Source organism: Callospermophilus lateralis, chromosome 2 (genome assembly GCF_048772815.1).
Source record: "Callospermophilus lateralis isolate mCalLat2 chromosome 2, mCalLat2.hap1, whole genome shotgun sequence".
Lineage (NCBI taxonomy): Eukaryota > Metazoa > Chordata > Mammalia > Rodentia > Sciuridae > Callospermophilus > Callospermophilus lateralis.
The window spans coordinates 19,600,926-19,621,216 of NC_135306.1; the positions used below are offsets into that span (position 1 = coordinate 19,600,926).

The 20,291-nt window shown below is 53.9% G+C and overlaps 1 protein-coding gene across 1 annotated transcript; it reads left to right on the forward strand.

The window, feature by feature from the left end:
• Positions 1 to 12,609: 12,609 nt before the first annotated feature.
• On the forward strand, positions 12,610 to 19,186 carry Kif12 (kinesin family member 12). The gene is made up of 19 exons (XM_076840952.2): positions 12,610 to 12,635; positions 12,730 to 12,795; positions 12,885 to 12,963; positions 13,078 to 13,205; positions 13,297 to 13,372; positions 13,756 to 13,890; positions 14,046 to 14,181; positions 14,881 to 14,972; positions 15,130 to 15,286; positions 15,946 to 16,064; positions 16,144 to 16,248; positions 16,807 to 16,909; positions 16,998 to 17,088; positions 17,270 to 17,356; positions 17,662 to 17,752; positions 17,826 to 17,930; positions 18,491 to 18,591; positions 18,679 to 18,797; positions 19,047 to 19,186. Exons 1-19 carry the CDS (start codon positions 12,610 to 12,612, stop codon positions 19,184 to 19,186), a joined length of 1,956 nt encoding a protein of 651 aa, XP_076697067.2.
• The last annotated feature ends 1,105 nt before the right edge of the window (positions 19,187 to 20,291 follow it).

Here is a 20,291-nt window from a genome sequence, read left to right on the forward strand (position 1 = left end):
TTCCATAACCAGGGAGCAGATCTAGGTCCCAGAGAGGACAGGGAGCTTCAACCACCCGGAGTCCTTTGGTTTCACAACGGCCCAGAGAGGCTCATCTGGACCCCAGGGGAAGGCTGGCTTCGGGGGCTTCTGTCTCTCTTGCTGGGCCCTCACCTTCCCCAAGCAGGCACTAGAGGGTGCCTCTGGGGGGGGGGCAACTCTAGGCAGCAGGATGGGACCCCCATCCTCACAAAGCTCCTAGTGGGGGAGGAGAGGGGCCAGACTTTCAGGAGCAGGGTGGCCTGCTGTGACTGTCACCGTCTCTTCCTTAGGCCACTTCTCTTGACCATCAAGGCCATTGCTGCCTCGGCCTGGACGGACGCCCCCTTCTGTTTGTGAAGTGGGTCGAGGGCCACACGGATGTTAACCCAGTGAGGCCTTCAGGTGCTTCCTTAGGAGAGTTTGGTGGGCGAGTCCTGTGGCCCACCCGCCTGTGGAAGATTCCAGCCGACCCTGGAACTCTCCTGGCTGCTCCCAGACCCGCCTCTCCCTGCAGCCGGTGGGGTGTCGCACTGGAAAATGGGCATGTGGGATCCAGGGAAAGCGCCGGGATTGCTCCTGCTGCCCCACAGCTCCCCACCCAACACTGTCTGGCAGGGGGACCCCCCAGGCTGCCCCAGCCTGCAAATGGGGACAAGCCCTCCTGGGCCGCGTGCGTGTCACGGCGGTGTTGGAAAGAGCAGGGGCACACCTGGACCTAGCAGGGCCAGTCCTCCGCACCCTGGGAATTCTAAATTTGCAGCAGCTGGCTGGATTTGAGAGGCCAGCGTGACCCAAGCGGGAGGAATGTCACCCCAATTTTGAGCACATTTGAGAGTTCATCGCAGCAGGAGCTGTTGATATGCATGATGAATGAGTCTCTAACCGAATCCTTACATCACGAAGTGGAGCGTTTGTGGTTAGCCCGGAGGAAGGGAGAGGGAGAGATGGACCGGGGAGCAAAGCGGGGTGCAGCCGGCAGCCTCACCAGCCTCCTCCTCCATCCTGCCTCCGTCCTGGCTCCTTCCCTTCCTCCACCCGCCGTCATCGCTGAGCTCTTCCTGGGTGCCGGGCCCTGTGCTGGCTCAGAGACCACAGGGACGGAGGAGACGCTGTCCCTGGCTCCCACTGGCAGGAGGAGGGAAGTTCGAGGGGCTGTGGGGACACAGACGCAAGCTCTGGCCTACCCGGTGGGTGCAGTGACAGGCAGGATTTCCAGGGAGGACTTGCAGGACAAGTCCAGGGGGTGAAAGGCAGCCCTCCTGGTAGAAGGGGCAGGGGCCGAGGAGCCAAGAAAGCTCTGGGCTGGAACGCAGGCTGCAGGAGTCCGGTAGTGGACTGGACAGCCGGACAGAGAGACAGCTGAGGGGCCTGAAGTCCCAGGCTGGGGAGCTGGACTCCATTCAGAGGCCCAAGGGACGCCCAGTAGGGTTTTCCCACAAGAGCATGGCCGGGGCTCCAGGGAGGCCAGGGTTGGAGGAAATACCCAGGGGCAGAGGTGTCAAGGGACAGTCCTCAGTCACTGTTCACTCCTTCAGGCCTCTGAGACCCTGCTCCTCCCCTCCACTACACTGGGCTAGTCAGCCCCTCCGGGGGACTGGCTCTGGAGAAGGTGTGAAAGAGCAGGACCACATCTGACAAAGAGGCCTTTGTGGGGAGCCTGGGCCACGGCGCGGCTCTGCTGCCCCCTAGTGGGGCCCCGAGATGCGCCCTGCAGCAGCTGCTCAGGGGACCTGGGTTTCCGGCCTCTCTCCCTCCATCACAGAGGAAGAGGGGCAGCCTGCTAATAGAGGAGAGACCCAAGACAGAGCAGGGACGGCTGGGGCACACCGAGGGACTCAGAGCCATTGCGGCTTGGGTGTGCCATGGCTGGGGCCTGGTCTTGCATGATTAATCTCCCCGAATGAATAAGCACAGACTCCGAGGAGAGCCATCAATAGTGGATATAGAGAGGGTGGTGGCGGGAAATGTAGAAATGTGGATGGTGGTGGTGGCGGCAACGGCAGGGTCGTGGCACCGCTGGGTACATGGTTGTGTTGGTAGGTTGTGGAGTCTGGTGGATGGCTGGCGATGGCTTGTGATGATGGTGGTGGTAGCCATGACAGATGGAGGTAATGGTGGCTACCGTGAGCCTTCCTGGGTGTGTCCTTAGGTGCCTCATCTCCCCCTGCACAGCCCTGGAGCAGAAGTGCTGGGGCACAGGACAAAGCCGGTTCACGTTAGTGTCCAGTGGAGGCTTATGTATGCTCTCACCTGTAACCTGGGGGGGTGGGTACCGGCTGCTCCTGCCCCGCACACTTAGTGTGCTGCATCTTCTCCACTGCGTCCATCCTGGGTGTGTGCATTGGTCCCTCCCTGCGGTTTTAATTTCTCCAGCATTTATCAGACATCTGGGTCTCGCCTTCTATGAAATGTCTGTTGAAATTTCGCTGCCAATTAGAAATTGAGTTGTTTATTTTTTATTGGCTTGTAGAAGTTCTGTATACATGTCAGACCTAAGTCCTCTGTCAGACAGATGCACTGCAAATAACCTCTCTCCGACTGTCTCTTGCCTCTGAATTCTCCTGGTAGAAGCTTTTGAGGATCCGAATTTTAAAATTTTAATGCGGTCAGTACCTTCGTTTTTTAATGGTTCATGCTTTTTCGTGAGTTGTCTGGATGATCTTTGGCCATGCCTGATGTCATGAAGACATTTCCTAGATTTTCTTCTAAATTTGGGCAAATGTTTCATTTCAAATTAATATCGTAGGGGCTGGAGAGTAGCCCAGCGGTTGAGTGCTCACCTTAGAGCGCTCACCTAGCACATGTAGGGTGCTGGGTTCGATCCTCAGCACTGCACAAAAATAAAATAAAGGTATTGTGTCCAACTACAACCAAAACAAAATATTAAAACATCATATTGTAAATGATGTGAAGAATGAAGTCGAGGGTTCTGTGTTCCTTTATGTAGATATCCACTAAGTCCGGCACAGTTTATGGAAAAGCCAGCTGAATCACAAGGGTTCTTTGTCATGAATCTGGTGATGCAAGCGTCTTCTGTTCCACACAGCCATCCTGCACCAGTACACATTATCTTGAATGTTGTTGCTTTACATTGTCTTGATATCTGATAACAAAAGTCCTCTGATTTTGTGCTTCTTCATTATTAATTAGACTACAGCCTTTCATTTTCATGTCAATTTTAAAATCAGCTGGTCAATTTCCATTTTAAAAAGTCTGCTGGAATACTGATTGGGATTGAATAGAATCTACATGTCAGTTTGCAGAAAAGTAACATGTTCACAATGTGGTGTCTTCTTATTCATGAAAACAGTATTATGTCCCTTTTATTTAGGTCTTCTTGAATATCTCTGAATAATATTTTGCCATTTCTAATGTGTGTTTTTTACACATCTTTCACTAAATTTTTTTCTAAGAAGTTTATTTTTTGATGCTGCTCTAAATGCTAAATTTAATTTTTTATTATTAGTTGTTCAAAACATTACAAAGCTCTTGACATATCATATTTCATACATTTGATTCAAGTGGATTATGAACTCCCATTTTTACCCCCTATACAGCTTGCAGGGTTCCACATCCACATTTTTACATACTGCCATACTAGTGTCCGTTGTATTCTGCTGCCTTTCCTCTCCTCTACTATCCCCCCTCCCCTCCCCTCCCCTCCCCTCCCCCTCTCTACCCCATCTATCATAATTCATTTCTCTCTCTTGTTTTTTTTCCCTTCTCCTCACTTCTCTTATATGTAATTTTGTATAACAATGAGGGTCTCCTTCCATTTCCATGCAATTTCCCTTCTCTCTCCCTTTCCCTCCCCACTCTGTTTAATGGTGATCTTCTTCTCATGCTCTTCCTCCCTGCTCTGTTCTTAGTTGCCCTCCTTATATCAAAGAAGACATTTGGCATTTGTTTTTTAGGGATTGGCTGGCTTCACTTAGCATAATCTGCTCTAATGCCATCCATTTCCCTGCAAATGCCATGATTTTGTCATTTTTTAGTGCTGAGTAATACTCCATTGTGTATAAATGCCACATTTTTTATCTATTCATCTATTGAAGGGCATCTAGGTTGGTTCCACAGTGTAGCTATTGTGAATTGTGCTGCTATGAACATCGATGTAGCTGTATCCCTATAATACGCTCTTTTAAGGTCTTTGGGGAATAGTCCGAGAAGGGGAATAGCTGGGTCAAATGGTGGTTCCATTCCCAGCTTTCCAAGAAATCTCCATACTGCTTTCCAAATTGGCCGCACCAATTTGCAGTCCCACCAGCAATGTACAAGTGTACCCTTTTTCCCACATCCTCACCAGCCCTTGTTGTTGTTTGACTTCATAATGGCTGCCAATCTTACTGGAGTGAGATGGTATCTTAGGGTGGTTTTGATTTGCATTTCTCTGACTGCTAGAGATGGTGAGCATTTTTTCATGTCCTTGTTGATTGATTGTATGTCCTTCTCTGAGAAGTGTCTGTTCAGGTTCTTAGCCCATTTGTTGATTGGGTTATTTGTTATCTTGTTGTTTAATTTTTTGAGTTCTTTGTATACTCTGGATATTAGGACTCTATCTGAAGTGTGAGGAATAAAGATTTGTTCCCAGGATGTAGGCTCCCTATTTACCTCTCTTATTGTTTCTCTTGCTGAGAAAAAACTTTTTAGTTTGAGTAAGTCCCATTTGTTGATTCTTGTTTTTAACTCTTGTGCTATGGGTGTCCTATTAAAGAATTTGGAGCCCGACCCCACAATATGTAGATCGGAGCCAACTTTTTCTTCTATCAGACGCAGAGTCTCTGTTTTGATATCAAGCTCCTTGATCCATTTTGAGTTAACTTTTGTGCATGGCGAGAGAAAGGGATTCAGTTTCATTTTGTTGCATATGGATTTCCAGTTTTCCCAGTACCATTTGTTGAAGATGCTATCCTTCCTCCATTGCATGCTTTTAGCCCCTTTATCAAATATAAGAAAGTTTTAATTTTATGGATTGGTCTCTGTGTCCTCTATTCTGTACCATTGGTCCACCCGCCTGTTTTGGTACCAGTACCATGCTGTTTTTGTTACTATTGCTCTATAGTATAGTTTGAAGTCTGGTATCGCTATACCGCCTGTTTCACTCTTCCTGCTTAGAATTGCTTTTGCTATTCTGGGTCTTTTATTTTTCCAGATAAATTTCATGATTGCTTTATCTATTTCTACAAGAAATGCCATTGGGATTTTGATTGGCATTGCGTTAAACCTACAGAGAACTTTTGGTAATATTGCCATTTTGATGATGTTAGTTCTTCCTATCCATGAACAGGGTATATTTTTCCATCTTCTAAGATCTTCTTCTATTTCACTCTTTAGGGTTCTGTAGTTTTCATTGTATAAATCTTTCACCTCTTTTGTTAGGTTGATTCCCAAGTATTTTATTTTTTTTGAGGATATTGTGAATGGGGTGGTTTTCCTCATTTCCATTTCAGAAGATTTGTCGCTGATATACAGGAATGCCTTTGATTTATGTGTGTTGATTTTATATCCTGCAACTTTGCTGAATTCATTTATTAGCTCTAGTAGTTTCTTTGTAGAACCTTTTGGGTCTTCTAAGTATAGGATCATGTCATCTGCAAATAGTGATAATTTAAGTTCTTCTTTTCCTATCTTTATGCCTTTAATTTCTTTCATCTGTCTAATTGCTCTGGCCAGTATTTCGAGAACTATATTGAATAGAAGTGGTGAGAGAGGGCATCCCTGTCTTGTTCCAGATTTTAGAGGGAATGCCTTCAATTTTTCTCCATTCAGAATGATGCTAGCCTGAGGCTTAGCATAGATTATGTAATTAACATATAGGGTATGCCTTAATCAGTTTTCCATGACTATATCAAAATACCGGAGGGTGGATACTTTATTTTTAAAAAGGGTTTAATTCACAGTTCTGGAGGCTCAAGGGCACATCACAGGCTTTGACTCAGATCAGGTGAGGGCCCCTTGTCTGGATCATATCATGGCAGATGGCATCATGGTGGGAATGTGTGAGAGGGAGAGATCTCATGGCAAGACAGGAAGCCAGAGCATGGGCAGAAGTCAGGCTCACTCTTTATAACAACTCACTCTTGAGAGAACTAACTGGAACTAACTGGAGGGCTTACAAGGACTATGTTAATCCCTTCCAATGGCAATGGCAGCAGCCCCAAGGATGGAAGTACTTCCCACTAAGCTCCACCTCTTAAAGGTCCCATCACAACTCATACTGCCACACTGAGGACCCAGCTTCCAGTGCACGATCCTTTATGGGCCAGACTCAAACCATGGCGATAGATACTGTGTGCACAGTGACGATGTACACAGAGAGTTCGCTAAAGTCATTTATTAACTCCAGTAGCTTGTGTGGAGAGTCTGTCTGAATTTTCCATACACCTATGTATCTGTGAAAATGAGTTTTCCCAACTTGACTTCTTTCTTTCCAGTTGCTACTTCCATTTTTTTTTTTCCTTTTTCTTGTCTTACTACATACAGCTGGACCTCTGCACCTGTGGGTTCTGCATCCAAGGTTTCAAACGGCTGTGGATCCATCATGTGGTTCGGCCTGCAAGGGCTTCATCTGTACTGAACACATCCGACTTTCTTCCTGGTCACTATTTCCTAAGCCATGCAGTATGTCAAATCTTTCCGTAGAGTTTACGTTGCATTTGGTATTACAAGTGACCTAGGGATGATTCACATTATATGGGAAGATATGTGCGCGTTATATGCAAATACTATGCCACTGTTTATCGAGGACTTGATTAAGCACACATGGATTTGGGTGTGGGGGGTCCTGGAACCAGTCCCCTAAGGATATCAAGGACAACTGTACCAATCATCTACTAACGGTGATGGGAGAAATCATTTTATCATTAGATGTGGTGCTACCCGAGGGTTTTTTCTCTTCAGATAAACTTTATGAAATCAAGGAATTTCCATGTATTCCTCCTCGTTTTTGAGACTTTTATCTATATCATGAGTAAGTGTTGAATTCTATCAAGTTTTTTTAGTATCCATTGAGATAACCGTTGGTTTTCTCCTTCTCTTCTTATCAATGTGTGAAAATGACGCGGATTGAGTCACCAGTGTTAAAGTCACATAGATCCACATATATCACGCCATCATATGTTGCTGGGTGTGATTGGTTAATAATCGTTTGGGAGCCTGACATTCGTATTCCTAGGAGATAAGGGCCTGTCATTTCCCTTTTGTATGACGTCACTGTAAGGATTGGATATCGGGGTTAAGTTGGCCTCATTTAGAAAAATCCATCTGGAAATGCTCCCTCCGGCTGCATCCCTGAAAGTGTGGGGAGGATGGGTATCACTTCTTTAGTGTTTGGGAAGCTCCCTGTGAAGCCATCCAGGCCCAGGGTCTCAACTCAACTTGTTTAACTGATATAAAGCTGCTCAAACAGTCTGCTCTTTTCTTCCATCCATGTTAGTAAATTGAGCTGTTTAAGGGATCTGCAAACCCTTCTTGTTTCCTTTTGTTCTGAGGATTGAGCCCAGGGGCACCTAACTACTGAGCCCCATCCTCAGCCCTTTTTTATATGTCACTGTGAGACGGGCCTCATTCAGTTGCTTAGGGCTTCACTTAGATGCCGAGACTGGCCATGCACTTGCGATCCTCCTGCCTCAGCTCACAAGCTGCGGGATGACAGGCGTGCGCCACGGCACCCGTCTGTGATGTCTTCTTGTTCTTCTCTTAATGTGTGAGATCTGTAGCTGCCTCATCTTTTTTTATTTCTGAGATTCATAATTTGCATTTCCTCCTTTCATTTTCTTGAGTAGTTGGCTGAACATCTGTACCAAACCCCGACTCTTGGCTCTGTTATCCTCCAGCCGTGTTTAGTGGTCTCTGCTCTGAGCGGCGCAATTTCTTTCCTTCTTCCTTGGATTTTGTGCAGTCTTCTTTTTAGAGCTTCCTGAGGTGGAAACTTTGAGAATCGATTTTTCAACCTCCCTTCTTTTCTAACGTAAGTATTTTAAACTATAAGATTTCCTCTGAACACTGCTTGAGTAGTTGCATCATTGTTAACTTCAAAATATTTCTAATAGTTTGCGAATCTTCTTTGATGGGAAGGTCATGTAAACGTGTCTTTTGTTTGATCTCCAATCCTCGGGGGGATTTTCTAGTGACCTTCCTTTATTGATCCTAGGTTAATTCCTCTACAGCTGGAGAACATACTCAATATACTTTCAGTCACTTGAAATGGTCGAGGCTGACTCCACAGCCCACTGTCTATTTTGGGAAATATGCACTAGAAGAGAATGTGGATTTTTATAGTTTATTGAACCTGGTGTTCTGTAACTGTCATCTAGAGCAAAAGATAACAGTGTTGTTCAAATCTTCTCTAAACTAACTTTTACCTGTTGGTCTACGCTAGTGAAAGAGTTTTGCCAAGATCACGTCATGATGGTGCATTTGTCTATTCTCCTTTGATTTCTATTATTGGATGAAAAATCATACAAAAACACATTTGGCTTTGAGAGGATCCCCAAATCCACGATGCTCAAGTCCCTTATATAAAATAGATAAGTATTAATATATAAGCCCTGTAAACCGTCCCATACACTTTAACCCTCTCTAGATCACTTATAATAGATGATACAATGTAAATACTATGTAAATGGTTGTCTGTACTGTGCTGTTTAGGACAAAATGACAAGAAAAAATCTGCACGTGTTCAGTACAGATGAGCTTTTTTTCTTTCCTAGCATTTCCATCCACATTTGGTCGAATTTGCTGATTCAGAACTCATACAGAGAGGGCCAACTGGACTTACTGATAAAATTGGATTTAATTGTATCTTGTTGTTTTCTGTTTAATTTGCTCTTTATAACTTTATTTCTCCTTTTTGTCTTCTTTTGACTCAATCAAATAGTTTTGATTCTTTTTTTCCTATAACTACCATCTTAATTTTAACTCTTTTTAATTTTTTTGTTGTTGTTGTTGTTACTATGGATTGAACCCAGGGGTGCTCAACCACTGGGCCATATCCCCAGTCCATGTGAGACAGCTTCTAAGTTGCTGAAGCTGTCCTCCAACTTGTGCTCCTCCTACCTCAGCCTCCTGAGCAGCTGGATTACAGGCATGTGCCATCAGGCCTGGCTCACCATTGTTTTCAGAGCACTTATCTTAAAGATGTCACCCGCCATCTCTGATGTATTACCTTAGGTCCACCTTAAGTCAGTGCTTTATCACTCCCCAGACAATAGAAGAACTCTACCATCCACAGCTGGTCTCCCCCGCTACCTTTTATTCCTCGGGTGTTTGTTTCTCTCTCTATCATCGTGGTCGCCAGACACAGTGTTTCTTTCAGGCAGTCGCAGGGATCACTTCCTCCTTCTCTGGTGCTCCTTCTTTCTCCTGCCGTCCACATTTCCACGTGGGATCATTTTCATCCGACATTTAAAACACCAAAACAAAACTTCCTTGGTGTGCTTTGCCATGTTGATCCAGCAGTGGGGAGTTAGGTCCGCTGCTCTTGGTTTGAAATGTCTGTTTTAGCTGCACTTGTGAAGGAGACTTTTGCCAGGCATCTAATTCTAGGTGGATCTTTGTTTTTTCAATTCAGCCCTTTGGAGGTGTCACCTATTGTATATTTGTTCTTGAAAGTACTCGTCAGTCTTTGGGAGGCCTCTTTCAGTGCTATGTCATTTTTTTTCCCCATGGCTGCATTTAAGTCTTTTTCTTTGTGTTGGTTTTTAAGAGTTGAGGATGTGGCCAGGTGTGATGGTGCAGGCCTCTAATCCCAGCTGCTTGGGAGGCTGAGGCAGGAGGATCTCGAGCTCAAAGCCAGCCTCAGCAACTTAGCAAGGTGCTAAGCAACTCAGTGAGACCTTGTCTCTAATAAAAATATAAAAAGGGCTGGGGATGTGGCTCAGTGGTTAAGCAACCCTGGGTTCCATCCCTAGCCCCCCCCCCAAAAAAAAAAACCGTTGAAGAATGCAGATGTGCTAGTTTTTGCATTTACTTTGATTTCTCTTACATACATCGTCCAATACTTTAGCAAATGTTGTCAGCTCTATTCAAGATCTGGACACTGCTCATCGCCTCCTTTATGAATCCAGAGGCAAAGCCCGAGTCCTTCAGAGCCCTCTGCAAGCCAGCACTGGTGGAGCCCTGTGCCCTTCCCCTGCTCCACCCCGCCCTCCTCTGTTCCTGAACACACCGGTCTGCTCTGCTGCAGAACCTTCCCACTGACCTTGCTTCTGTCTGGGCTAATCTTCCCCCAGATATTTTCTTGCTTGGTTAACTCACTCTCCTCCCTAAAGTCTTGACTCAAATGTCCCCTTCTTTCTCAGAGAGGCAGCCCATGACCCCATGACCATGCTGTGTAAACGCCAACCTTCCCACCCCAGCGCTCAGTCCTTCCCACTGCTCGGGACCTGCATAGCACTGCTCCATTTTTAACATGCTCTTCAGGTTACTCAGGTGCTGATTTGGGTCATTGGCCTCTTCCTCCTCATGAAAGGCCAACTTTGCAAGGACAGGGATCTCTACCTGTTTTGTTCACTCATAATCCCAAGTGCCGAGAAGCCTGGCATACGCGTAATAAAACTCTGCTCATGAATGCTCCATTTAAGGGTAGCAATGTCCCCACTCACTGTTAGGGAACAAAAAAAAAAAAGGAGCAGACTCTGGCTTGTGGTGTCAGATGATGCACACATTCTGATCCAGGTTGGGATGCCTGGTGCAAAAGTCCCCTCCCAGCAGCCCTCATGTCCCCAGCAGGCGCATATCCTGTCTTTGCACTTTTATCAAATCCCATTCGGGTGGCTCATCTCTGAGCAGCGTGAGCAAGGCAACAGTCTGACTAAGCCCTGCACACCGGGACACAAATTTCTGATGGTCCTTAACACTCCCAAGGGCATTTAAAGATGCAGCTTGTTCGTCTCTAAATGGAGTTATGACTCTAAGACGCTACAAGTGGCATCACAACCTACAGGTGGCATCACGAGCTACCGCCTGCAGTTTTTGAGATGTGCACAGCTGTTTCCTCCTGTGGGGGCTTCTCCTGCTTTCACAGGAGAAAGTGCCTCTTTTCCCCCTTTTTGTTTTTTCCAGGTGAGAAACAGGGATAGTAATTCTTTCCCGATCCACCTCAGGGGTTGAAAAATGGAAAGAAGATCATTTGGGGATTTTTATCTAGGGTTTCAGGGAATTCGTTACCATGTGCGAATAACTTTCAGTTCTGTCTCATGGAACTCCCCAGACAACCATGTAAAATAGGAGAGGACCACTCACCCCGTTCACAGGGAGGATGCAGGCCAAGGGGGCCCCGGCTCAGGGGCCAGTTAGTGGCAGGGCTGGGGACTGTGTTTCTTGTCTCTACAGTCCCCTCCCTGTAAAGCCCTGTAACTAACATGTCAGGTGGCTCTCACGTGCACACCTCCAGTGCTTGGGCAGCTTGCTGCCACCGCGGTGGCCCGTATTCTATAAATTGGCTTTGGTGGTTGGCTGTCATTTGTCACAGCACAGAGTGGGTGGATTTTAGGATTTCCAGCTGCTGTGTGTTCAGGGGGAGAGGACTTTGTGGAAATATTCAGAGAACACCTAGAGACAGCCAGAATGACAATACCACTAATAATGCCAACCTGACAGTGTCACTTCCTTCCTGGGACACACAGTGGCTTCCTGGTTCCCTGGGGAGTGAGCCCAGCTCCTTGATGTGCCCCCCATGAAATGGGTCTACCTCAAACCACCTCTCCTTGCCACACCCATCTCCACACCCCTCAAGTGTCTTCCTGAAGTAAGTGTCCTCTGTCTGGACCACCCTCGGCTCCTGGCCCTCGGCTCCTACAAGCCTCTGAGCTCCGCAAAGGCCCTGCACACTGGATTGTTCTGTCCCCTCAGCCGGACTGTGAGCTGGGAGGGACAGGTCTGCTTGTGATTCTTCTGCCCTGGTGCTCAGCCTGGAGACTGCAATAACATGAGCGGTTGCCCAGGCTGCGCACTCACAGACATCTCTGCTGCTCTCGGAAGCCTGAGGGGAAAGTCAAACAGCGCGCTGGCCTTGGATTAGCTTTGGCATTATAGACGCAGGCCCTCCAATATTTATCCAGATGATGGAAACCTGCTCTCAGCTCAGCGACAGGCAGCCGGGACCTCCCTAGAGCTGACTGAGACCTGGGCCCCTCCCTGGTGCCCAAGCCCCTCCCCTCTCTGTGTGCTGAACGGAAAAGTTGGAACTCTTGGGAGAGGGGCGGGTGTGCGGAGGGACAAGCCTGGTCCAGGCTCTGCCCAGGGTAGCTCTGTGGCCTTGACTGAGTCCTTCGCATCCTGGTTTCCTGTCCCTTTGTGCACAAAGGAGGCCGGTCTGGGTGGCCCCATGGGTCCCTGCTGAGGGAACTGGCCAGGAGTCAGAGATTGTCAGACTTGGAACCCCCCAGCGAGGGGGCCCAACTTGGGACTTTCCGGGCTCGGTGGTGGGGTGGGTAAATCTTTAACCAGCTAGCCCTGGGCCGGCGGGAGCTTCACGGGTGGATGACCGCGGGGCTGGCGGGAGGGGGCGGGAATGTACGGTGTGGAGACAGTCCCCGTGCAAGGAACCGGACTCGGGCGGGGCTGATGCCGGGCGCAGAGCTGGACATGGAGGAACGTGGCTCTCCCGACGGGTAAGCAGGGCCTTGGGACGGTTCCCGGAGCCCGACCGTCGCGCCCAGCAGACAGCGCGGGGCTCAGAGGCCCTAACCCTCGTTGCTGCCACAGGGACCTCGCGCGGAGCGTGGAGCAGGGGTCAGAGGGGCCGGAAACGCCCATCCAAGTGGTGCTCAGGTGGGCATAGGTCGACCAGGAGGTACCCGGGCGAAGCTGGGTCCCACGGAGGAATCAGGATGGACCCTCTATGCTCCCTGGAATCCTAGGGTGCGTCCCATGAGCGCGGCCGAGCTGCGTCGAGGAGAGCAGAGCGCGCTGCACTGCTCGGGCACCAGGACTCTGCAGGTGGGTGGGAAACCCCTCCGGCCACCCTACAGCAGCACACGGGGGACACCCGCCTCTCCCGGCATCTGGGCCCTTTCCAGAGTGTCCCCCACCGCCCCCCACCGCCCTCCCCAGGTGAGCCCCCCGGGCGGGGGCCCGGACGTGGCGTTCCGCTTCGGCGCGGTGCTGGACGGGGCGCGCACGCAGGAGGACGTGTTCCGGGCGTGCGGCGTGCGGCGGCTGGGCGAGCTGGCTCTGCGCGGGTGAGTGGCCGGGGGCGCGGCGCGGGGGGGCTCCCGCACCCGCCGGGCCCGCCGCCCCAGCCCAGGTCCAGCCGCGCCCTGCCGCCCGCAGATTCTCCTGTACCGTCTTCACCTTTGGCCAGACGGGCTCCGGGAAGACCTACACGCTGACCGGACCGCCGCCCCAGGTGCGCGGAGCGCCCGCCGAGCCCTCCAAGGTCGGGGCTGGCGGGCGGGGGTCCTGGGGGCTGCAGGCAGCCGGGGCTCCCAGCGGAACGGGCTGGAGGATGCGGCCCCATTTATTGGCAGAGGACTGAGGACCACGGAGAAGGGACCTGCCCGTTTGGAGCCTTTGGGTTCGATGTTCGATCCCTTTACTTAACTAGTTCTCCGGTTCTTCATTTGGAAATGATGAAAACCCTGATAAGGAAGTGATAGTGGGGCTTAAGTGAGATACTTGGCAGGAACTGGGCAGGGTTCCCGGCGCACAGCACGTGCCCGGGAGGAAGGGACTTATCACTGGGCTGCTGCCGCGGGGCCAGCGCCTAGGTTCAGCTGGTTTTGCCCCCAGGGGGACGGGGCGCCCGTGCCCCCCAGCCTGGCCGGCATCATGCAGAGGACCTTCGCCTGGCTGTTGGACCGCGTGCAGCACCTGGGCGCCCCCGTCACCCTCCGCGCCTCCTACCTGGAGATCTACAACGAGCAGGTAGGGAAGGGAGGAATCGACGTAAAGAGCCCCAAAGGAAAGGCGCCAGGGACAGGGGGCCGAAGGGGACGCGGGAACCCTTGTCAAGAAGGGCTGGGCGGATGGAGCGCAGAATCAGAGGGAGCCTTCCCCTCCGCTGCTCCCTCCTCTCCCAGGTTCGGGACTTGCTGAGCCTGGGGTCTCCCCGGCCGCTCCCTGTTCGCTGGAATAAGACCCGGGGCTTCTACGTGGAGCAGCTGCGCGTGGTGGAGTTCAGGAGTCTGGAGACCCTGATGGACCTTCTTCAGATGGGTGCGAGCTCCTGCAGGAGCTGCGGGTGGCTGGCGGAGGGCTGTGCCTCCACCCAGAGAACTCCCCTGGGGGAGAAGGCCCAGCAAACCTGCCACTCAGACCTGGCCCCGTGGTGTCCCCAAGGCCTGGGATGGTGCCTCCCAGACTCCTTTCAGCCCCGACCTCCCTGCGGGTCCAGCCTCCAGCTGGGTCAAGCCTCTTCCCCGGCAGCCCATTTCCAAGCCCCAAGCCACATTGCTTTAGGCTCCAGGACCTCCCCCTGCCCTGCCCTGTGGGTACAGGTGGAACCTCTTAGCCTAGGCTGTTCCGCCCTTCTGTCCCAGCCCTTCTGTCCCAGCCCGGTTCCTTCAAACTTAGAATATTGATAGAATAGTCATGACGCATCCCTCCTCCGGCAGGGACCCAGGGTGTGGGTCCCCAGCTCTGCCATTCCTCAGGTGACTCTGGGCCTGGTCTCCCCCGTCTCCTACACAGCAATAGGAGAGACGTTTATGGATGTCAGGGTGACGTCATTCTTCTGCTGGGTTCTCTCCCCTCTGCTTAGGCCCGTCTGCTGGAGCCAGACCCACATCCTCATTTCCTGAGCCAACACCTGTTCTGCCTCTGCCTCTGTGTGCTGGGCCCTCTGCCCTGTGCTCTCTTCCTCATTGACAGAGACCTTCTCTTCTACCAGTGCAGCTCCCTGCGTTGCCCCTCCAGGTCTCAGCCGGAGAAGGAGATCAGCGCATACCCTGAACCAGGCCTCCAGCCGAAGCCACGCCCTGCTCACGCTCTACATAGGTCGCCCCACTGTGAGTGCCCGGATCGGGAGCGAGCTGCCCAGGGCGGGTGTGAACCACCTTGGGTGTGTGCTGGAGGTGGGGTGGCAGTGGAAACGCTTGGCCTTGCCACCTCGTGACTTGGATGGGAACCGTCCCTCCCAGTCCCCATCAAGCCCTGGTCCCCCAGCCCCAGCAGATGCCTCCCGTGGACCCCGGGGCGCCCCCTGTTGGTGGGAAGCTGTGCTTCGTGGACCTGGCGGGCAGTGAGAAGGTGGCGGCCACAGGATCCCGTGGGGAGCTGATGCTCGAGGCCAACAGCATCAACCGCAGCCTGCTGGCCCTGGGTGAGGCCTGGGGACGCCAGTCTGGTTTCCTGTGTCCCTCCTGTGCACCTGCCCAATAGCTGCCCCCAGCGGGGACCAGAGATGTTGTGATGCATAGGGGTGGGCCCAGGAGCTGACCGGGAGACAGGCCTCCTCTGGCCCCACCCCAAGGCTGACTTTCTTCCCTACTTAGAACCTTGTCTTTCAGACTGTAAACTCTCAGGGTCTCGAGAGTGACATGCCAACTTAGGAGGTGCTGGTTCACCTAGAGACTGAGACCCTGCAAGGGAGAGAACTGCACCTGTGTCCCCACCCCAGGTTATGGGACCTCGGTCCTTAGGAGCCTGGGCCTTAGCACCCCCCAGTGCCACACACGGGAGGTGCTCAAGAAATTCCTTTTCATTCAGCCATTGATTAGAAACTTCCTGGGTCCCTATCACGTGTCAGGACCCTGCTGGGCATTGCAGACTAGGGTGGCCAGGCCATCTGAGCTCTCAGGAGGCCCAGGCTGGCAGTGGACACCCGTCTGAATGAGCAGTGAGATTGCCTGGAAGATGGATTTTTGGAGTCGCCTGGGTCTGGGTGGAGCTCCGGCTCTGTAGCATCCAGCTGTGTAGCATCCAGCTGTGTGACTTTGGACAAGCGGTGCAACCTTTCTGGGCCTTGCTTTCCCCACCCAGGTCACTGCATCTCCCTGCTGCTGGACCCACAGCGGAAGCAGAGCCACATTCCTTTTCGGGACAGCAAGCTCACCAAGTTGCTGGCAGACTCACTAGGGGGGCGTGGGGTCACCCTCATGGTACCCTAGGGGTCTGGCTGGGAGGGCAGGGCCTGGGGGAGGGGCTCCCCGGGAGGAGCACTCAGGGGGTCCTCCCCAGGTGGCCTGCGTGTCGCCCTCTGCCCAGTGCCTCCCTGAGACTCTCAGCACCCTGCGGTATGCAAGTCGGGCCCAGCGAGTCACCACCCGGCCTCAGGCCCCCAAGGTGACGGGCTCCCGGGTGCAGGGACGGGTAGGGGAGGGCTCCCTCAGGAGGCAGGAGTCGCAGCCTGAAGGCTTCGCGGTTGAAGTCTGGGACTGGGTCAGAGGTGGGCTGAGGGCTGGAATCCTGGAAGTGACATCATGGCTGGCAGGTGGGACCAGGGTCCCAGCCAAGGTCAGCTTTGGGCAGGTCCAGGGTGGAGTGAGATGTGGGACATGATCCAGAGCCTGGCCAGGACCTCCGCTGGCGTCATGGTTCAGTGCCAGTGGAGCCTGGGTCTGATACAGGGTCCTTTGAGAGGTCAGAATCTGGGCCTTTGGAACAGAAATGAGTTTGGTTTGGACCTAGAGCCAAGTCCAGCTCAGATTGGGGTCTTCCAGGAGGACCCAGTGGGCACCACATGCCAGCTCCAGATAGGTACAGCCTCGTGCAGGGCTCGAGGCTGGCAAGTGAAACATGGGCTGGATTTTAGGCCTCACTCACTCCCCACCCCTGCCAGGCCTTGTGCAGTGCACAACTTGTACAACCTTAAAGGGTGGCTCTGGGCCTCTTTCTCTGCAGTCCCCCGTGGCAAAGCAGCCTCAGCGTTTGGAGACTGAGATGCTACAGCTTCAGGAAGAGAACCGTCACCTGCGGTTGCAGCTGGACCAAAGGGACCCCCCGGGTAGGAGCTCCCTGGGGGTGGAGGTGGATGTGACTGGGGCCTGGGTCTGCTGCTCCTGTGGATCTCATCACCGCCCACTCCCCCACAGGCCCAGAGCTCCGGGGAGCCCGGGTGGCCTGGGCCCAGCGGAACCTCTACGGCATGCTGCAGGAGTTCATGCTGGAGAATGAGCGGCTCAGGTGAGCCCAACCCAGGGGGGACTCTGACCACCACCCCTCCCTGCCGGGTCGCTTACGTCAAGATGCTGCCCTTCCTGTCCCCTGCCCCCTCAGCTTCCTGCAGCTGGTGCTGGGCTGCAGTGAGTAGGGCCTGACCAACACCCCAGCACCCCGTCACCTTGTGGGGCCTGTCCTCTCCCAGGAAAGAAATAAGCCAGCTGCAGAGCAGCCGAGACCTGGCCCGCGACCATCAGCGCGTCCTCTCCCAGCAGGTCCTCGAGTTGGAAAGGTGAGCGTGGCCGCGGCCTAGAGAGAGGGACGCTGGGAACAGAGGGACTTAGTGACATGGCGGTCTGACCTCTGGGTCCACCTGGGTTCAGTTTCCAGCCCGGCCAGCTCCTGGCTGTGCCTGGTTGGGGCTGTCACTTGACTCCTCACTGCTTGGGTTTCCTCTTCTGTAAGACGGGTCCTGGGTCACCCGCGCCACGGGTGGAGGGCAGGGGAAGGGGCCCTGGGCACAGGACGTCTGCTGAGGGGGCCCCGAGGCCAGCCCAGGGGGGCTGCGGCCACAGGCAGAGCCGGCTCTTCTTGCAGGCGCCTCTGCTCTGCCCGCGCCCCCTGCCAGCCGTGCCCCATGCCCGGCCCACCGTGCTCCTGCCTGATGGTGCCAGTCGCCCCCTGCCACGTGAGTCTCCCCACCCAGCCTGCAAGGGTGACAAGCTAGGATGCCACGGAGCCTCTGATGTGCCCACTTGCAGGCACTGCCACCCCTCTGCTCCTGTCCCTGCTGCCACCTCTGCCCTCTGTGCCGAGCGCCTCTGGCCCGCTGGGCCTGCCCGCGGAGGGAGCACCACCAGCCGCAGGTAGGAAAGGCTGGGCGTTGCGGGGGGCACCTGGGGGGGGCCTGGACCTTGATCTAGAGGTGACAGCCCGGGAACGGGGACCCCAGGGATCCTGGGTTCCGGGCTGCATCACGGTGGGTGAAGGACTGGCTTGGGGCGCCCAGCCCAGGTGAGAAGCGTGCCCTTGTCCCACCGGCCGTCGCTTAGGAACACACCCCTCGTTCACTGGTTCACTGCTGCCCCTGAGTGTTTGCCCCTTTGTGCCTTTGCTGCTCCTGCGCCTGCCGCCTCATCAGTCCCCTCCCCTGAGCCCAGCTGCGGGCAGCCTCTGTCCCAGGTGCCCAGGGTTCAGAAATAGCCCAGGCACGGCTCCTGCCTGCCAGGGGCTCCCAGTCTCAGGACACTACATGAGTCACCTGTAGCCCACAGGAAGGTGACCAAGACCCCGCCTGTTACGCTGGCCTGACACTCTGGGCAGCTGGTGGGACAGGCATGGCCAGGAGTCATGGCCAGCACCAGGAAAGTGGGACAGCGAAAGGCAGGACTGAGGCCACCCAGTGCGGGCTCTGATCTTCCTATAGGTGCCAGTCCCCGAGGCCCCGGGTGGCTTGCCTCCGTCTGCCCGGCCCCCCGCCTGGGCACCCCCATGCAGCCCCGGCTCTGCCCAGTGCCCAGGAGGGAGGTGAGCCCAGTCCTGGGGCCGTCTGAGTGGGGAGGAGCCCTGGGGATGCAAATGCTCCCCTGCTACCACCCGCTCGCCCTGGCCCAGGAGCCACAGTGACTGGACTGAGACCCGCGTCTTGGCAGAGTTGCTGACCGGGGAGGAGGTGGTGCCCTCGGCCCCCCCGCTGCCCATGGGGCCCCCGAAGACGCCGCCAGTGCTGAGAGGTGAAGGGGGAGGGGGCCCTGGGGTGCTCGGGCCTCGGGCTTCCGTCTCTGGGCGGTGGGCTTAGGAGGGACTGCTCAGAACCATCGGCTCCAAACCTTAGAATTTCTCCTTAGGGCCCCCAGGCGCAGACAGCTGTAGGGGAGGGTGTAGGTGCTGCTCCAGAGGGTGTTGGCCCGCTGGGCTTGAAGGAGGCCCCAGGAGGGCAGGAGGCCCCGGGACGGCAGGCCTCCAGCCTCGCTGCTCCATAGGTGGGGCCGGGGTCCCAAACCTCGCCCAGAGACTGGAGGCCCTCAGATTGCAGATCGGCAGCTCCCTGCGACGGGGCCAGAGCCAGCCACCCACCAGCAAGTGTGCTCAGAGCCCAGACGGCGTCCCCCCTCCCCACTGAAGGCAAAGTGGAGTCTGCCGTGCGCCCCGGGCTGGCTCTCCCGGTTCTGTGAATGGTGTGGCTGTGGCTACTCAGCCCGCAGCTGGACTGGGCAGAACATACCTCCAGGGGCTGGGGGGCTCCTTGGGGGGACAAGTGGAGGACGCTGCCCTTGAGATAAGACTGTCCTGAGGAACCAGGCAGCAGGGGACAAAATGTATGAATAAAGAGAGGTGTTGGCTCCAGGTCTGGTTCTGTGCGTCAGTCACCTTCCTTAAGGGAATCCGAGACGGGAAGGGCTCTTTGGGGAGTCTGAGGAGGAACAAGGACTCTCAGTACAGATGTGTGTCCTCTTCTGGTCTGGGATGCCTAGCCTCCCACCTCCCTTCATGTATTAGGCTAGTTTTAATTGAGCACCTACCATGTGCCACTGGTAGGCTTGGCACTGGGAAGGTGTGGGGGCAGGGGATGGTGAATGTCTCACTGTGGGAGGCTTGAGCTGGGGCAGTCGAGTGGCCAGGGTCCCACAAGCTCTGTGCTAGCTGCATGTCCTGGTGCTGGTGGGCTCGGGAGACCTGGCTTCAGATGCTTCAGGCCTGCACCTTCCTGGGCCACTGTCTGGTTTATAGTCACTTAAATGGGGGGAGACGGCGCCTGTCCTGTGAGCATTCACGAGGATCAAGGATGTGAGGAATGTCGTGGTCCCTGGTCTGAGTGCCCAGGAGGATGTGACGGGAGGGATGGGGAGAGGGAGCAGGAGCGGCTCAGCCCAGGAAGCCCCCAGGTCAACTCCACGGTGGCGTTCACAGTCCGGGAAGCTGAGGTCCACAGGGCTCATTGGCTCATTCATTCAACAAACACCCGGTGTCAGCTGCACGTGGAGCTGTAAGCTGAGAACGGGACCAGCACGGGGCGAGGTGGCTTTCCCTGGGTGACCCACACACTGCTGCGGGGCAGACAGGCACTTCCAACCTCACAGGGGCTGACGGGAAGGTCAGGGCGTTGTGGAGGCACCAAGGAGGGTCTCCCAATAAGCAATCGTAGGGGCCAGGAAAGCTCTGCCGAGTTGGCAGGGGGAGGGGCTGGGAGGCAAAGGCCCAGAGGCCTCTGAGGTTCCAGATTTTCC

Bases quoted from the DNA above. Each gene is read 5' to 3' on its own strand.
- Kif12 (XM_076840952.2), top strand. From the start codon at position 12,610: ATGGAGGAACGTGGCTCTCCCGACGG. The intron at 12,636-12,729 runs GTAAGCAGGGCC...TTGCTGCCACAG, and splicing joins GAACGTGGCTCTCCCGACGG to GGACCTCGCGCGGAGCGTGG. The intron at 13,891-14,045 runs GTAGGGAAGGGA...CTCCTCTCCCAG, and splicing joins TGGAGATCTACAACGAGCAG to GTTCGGGACTTGCTGAGCCT.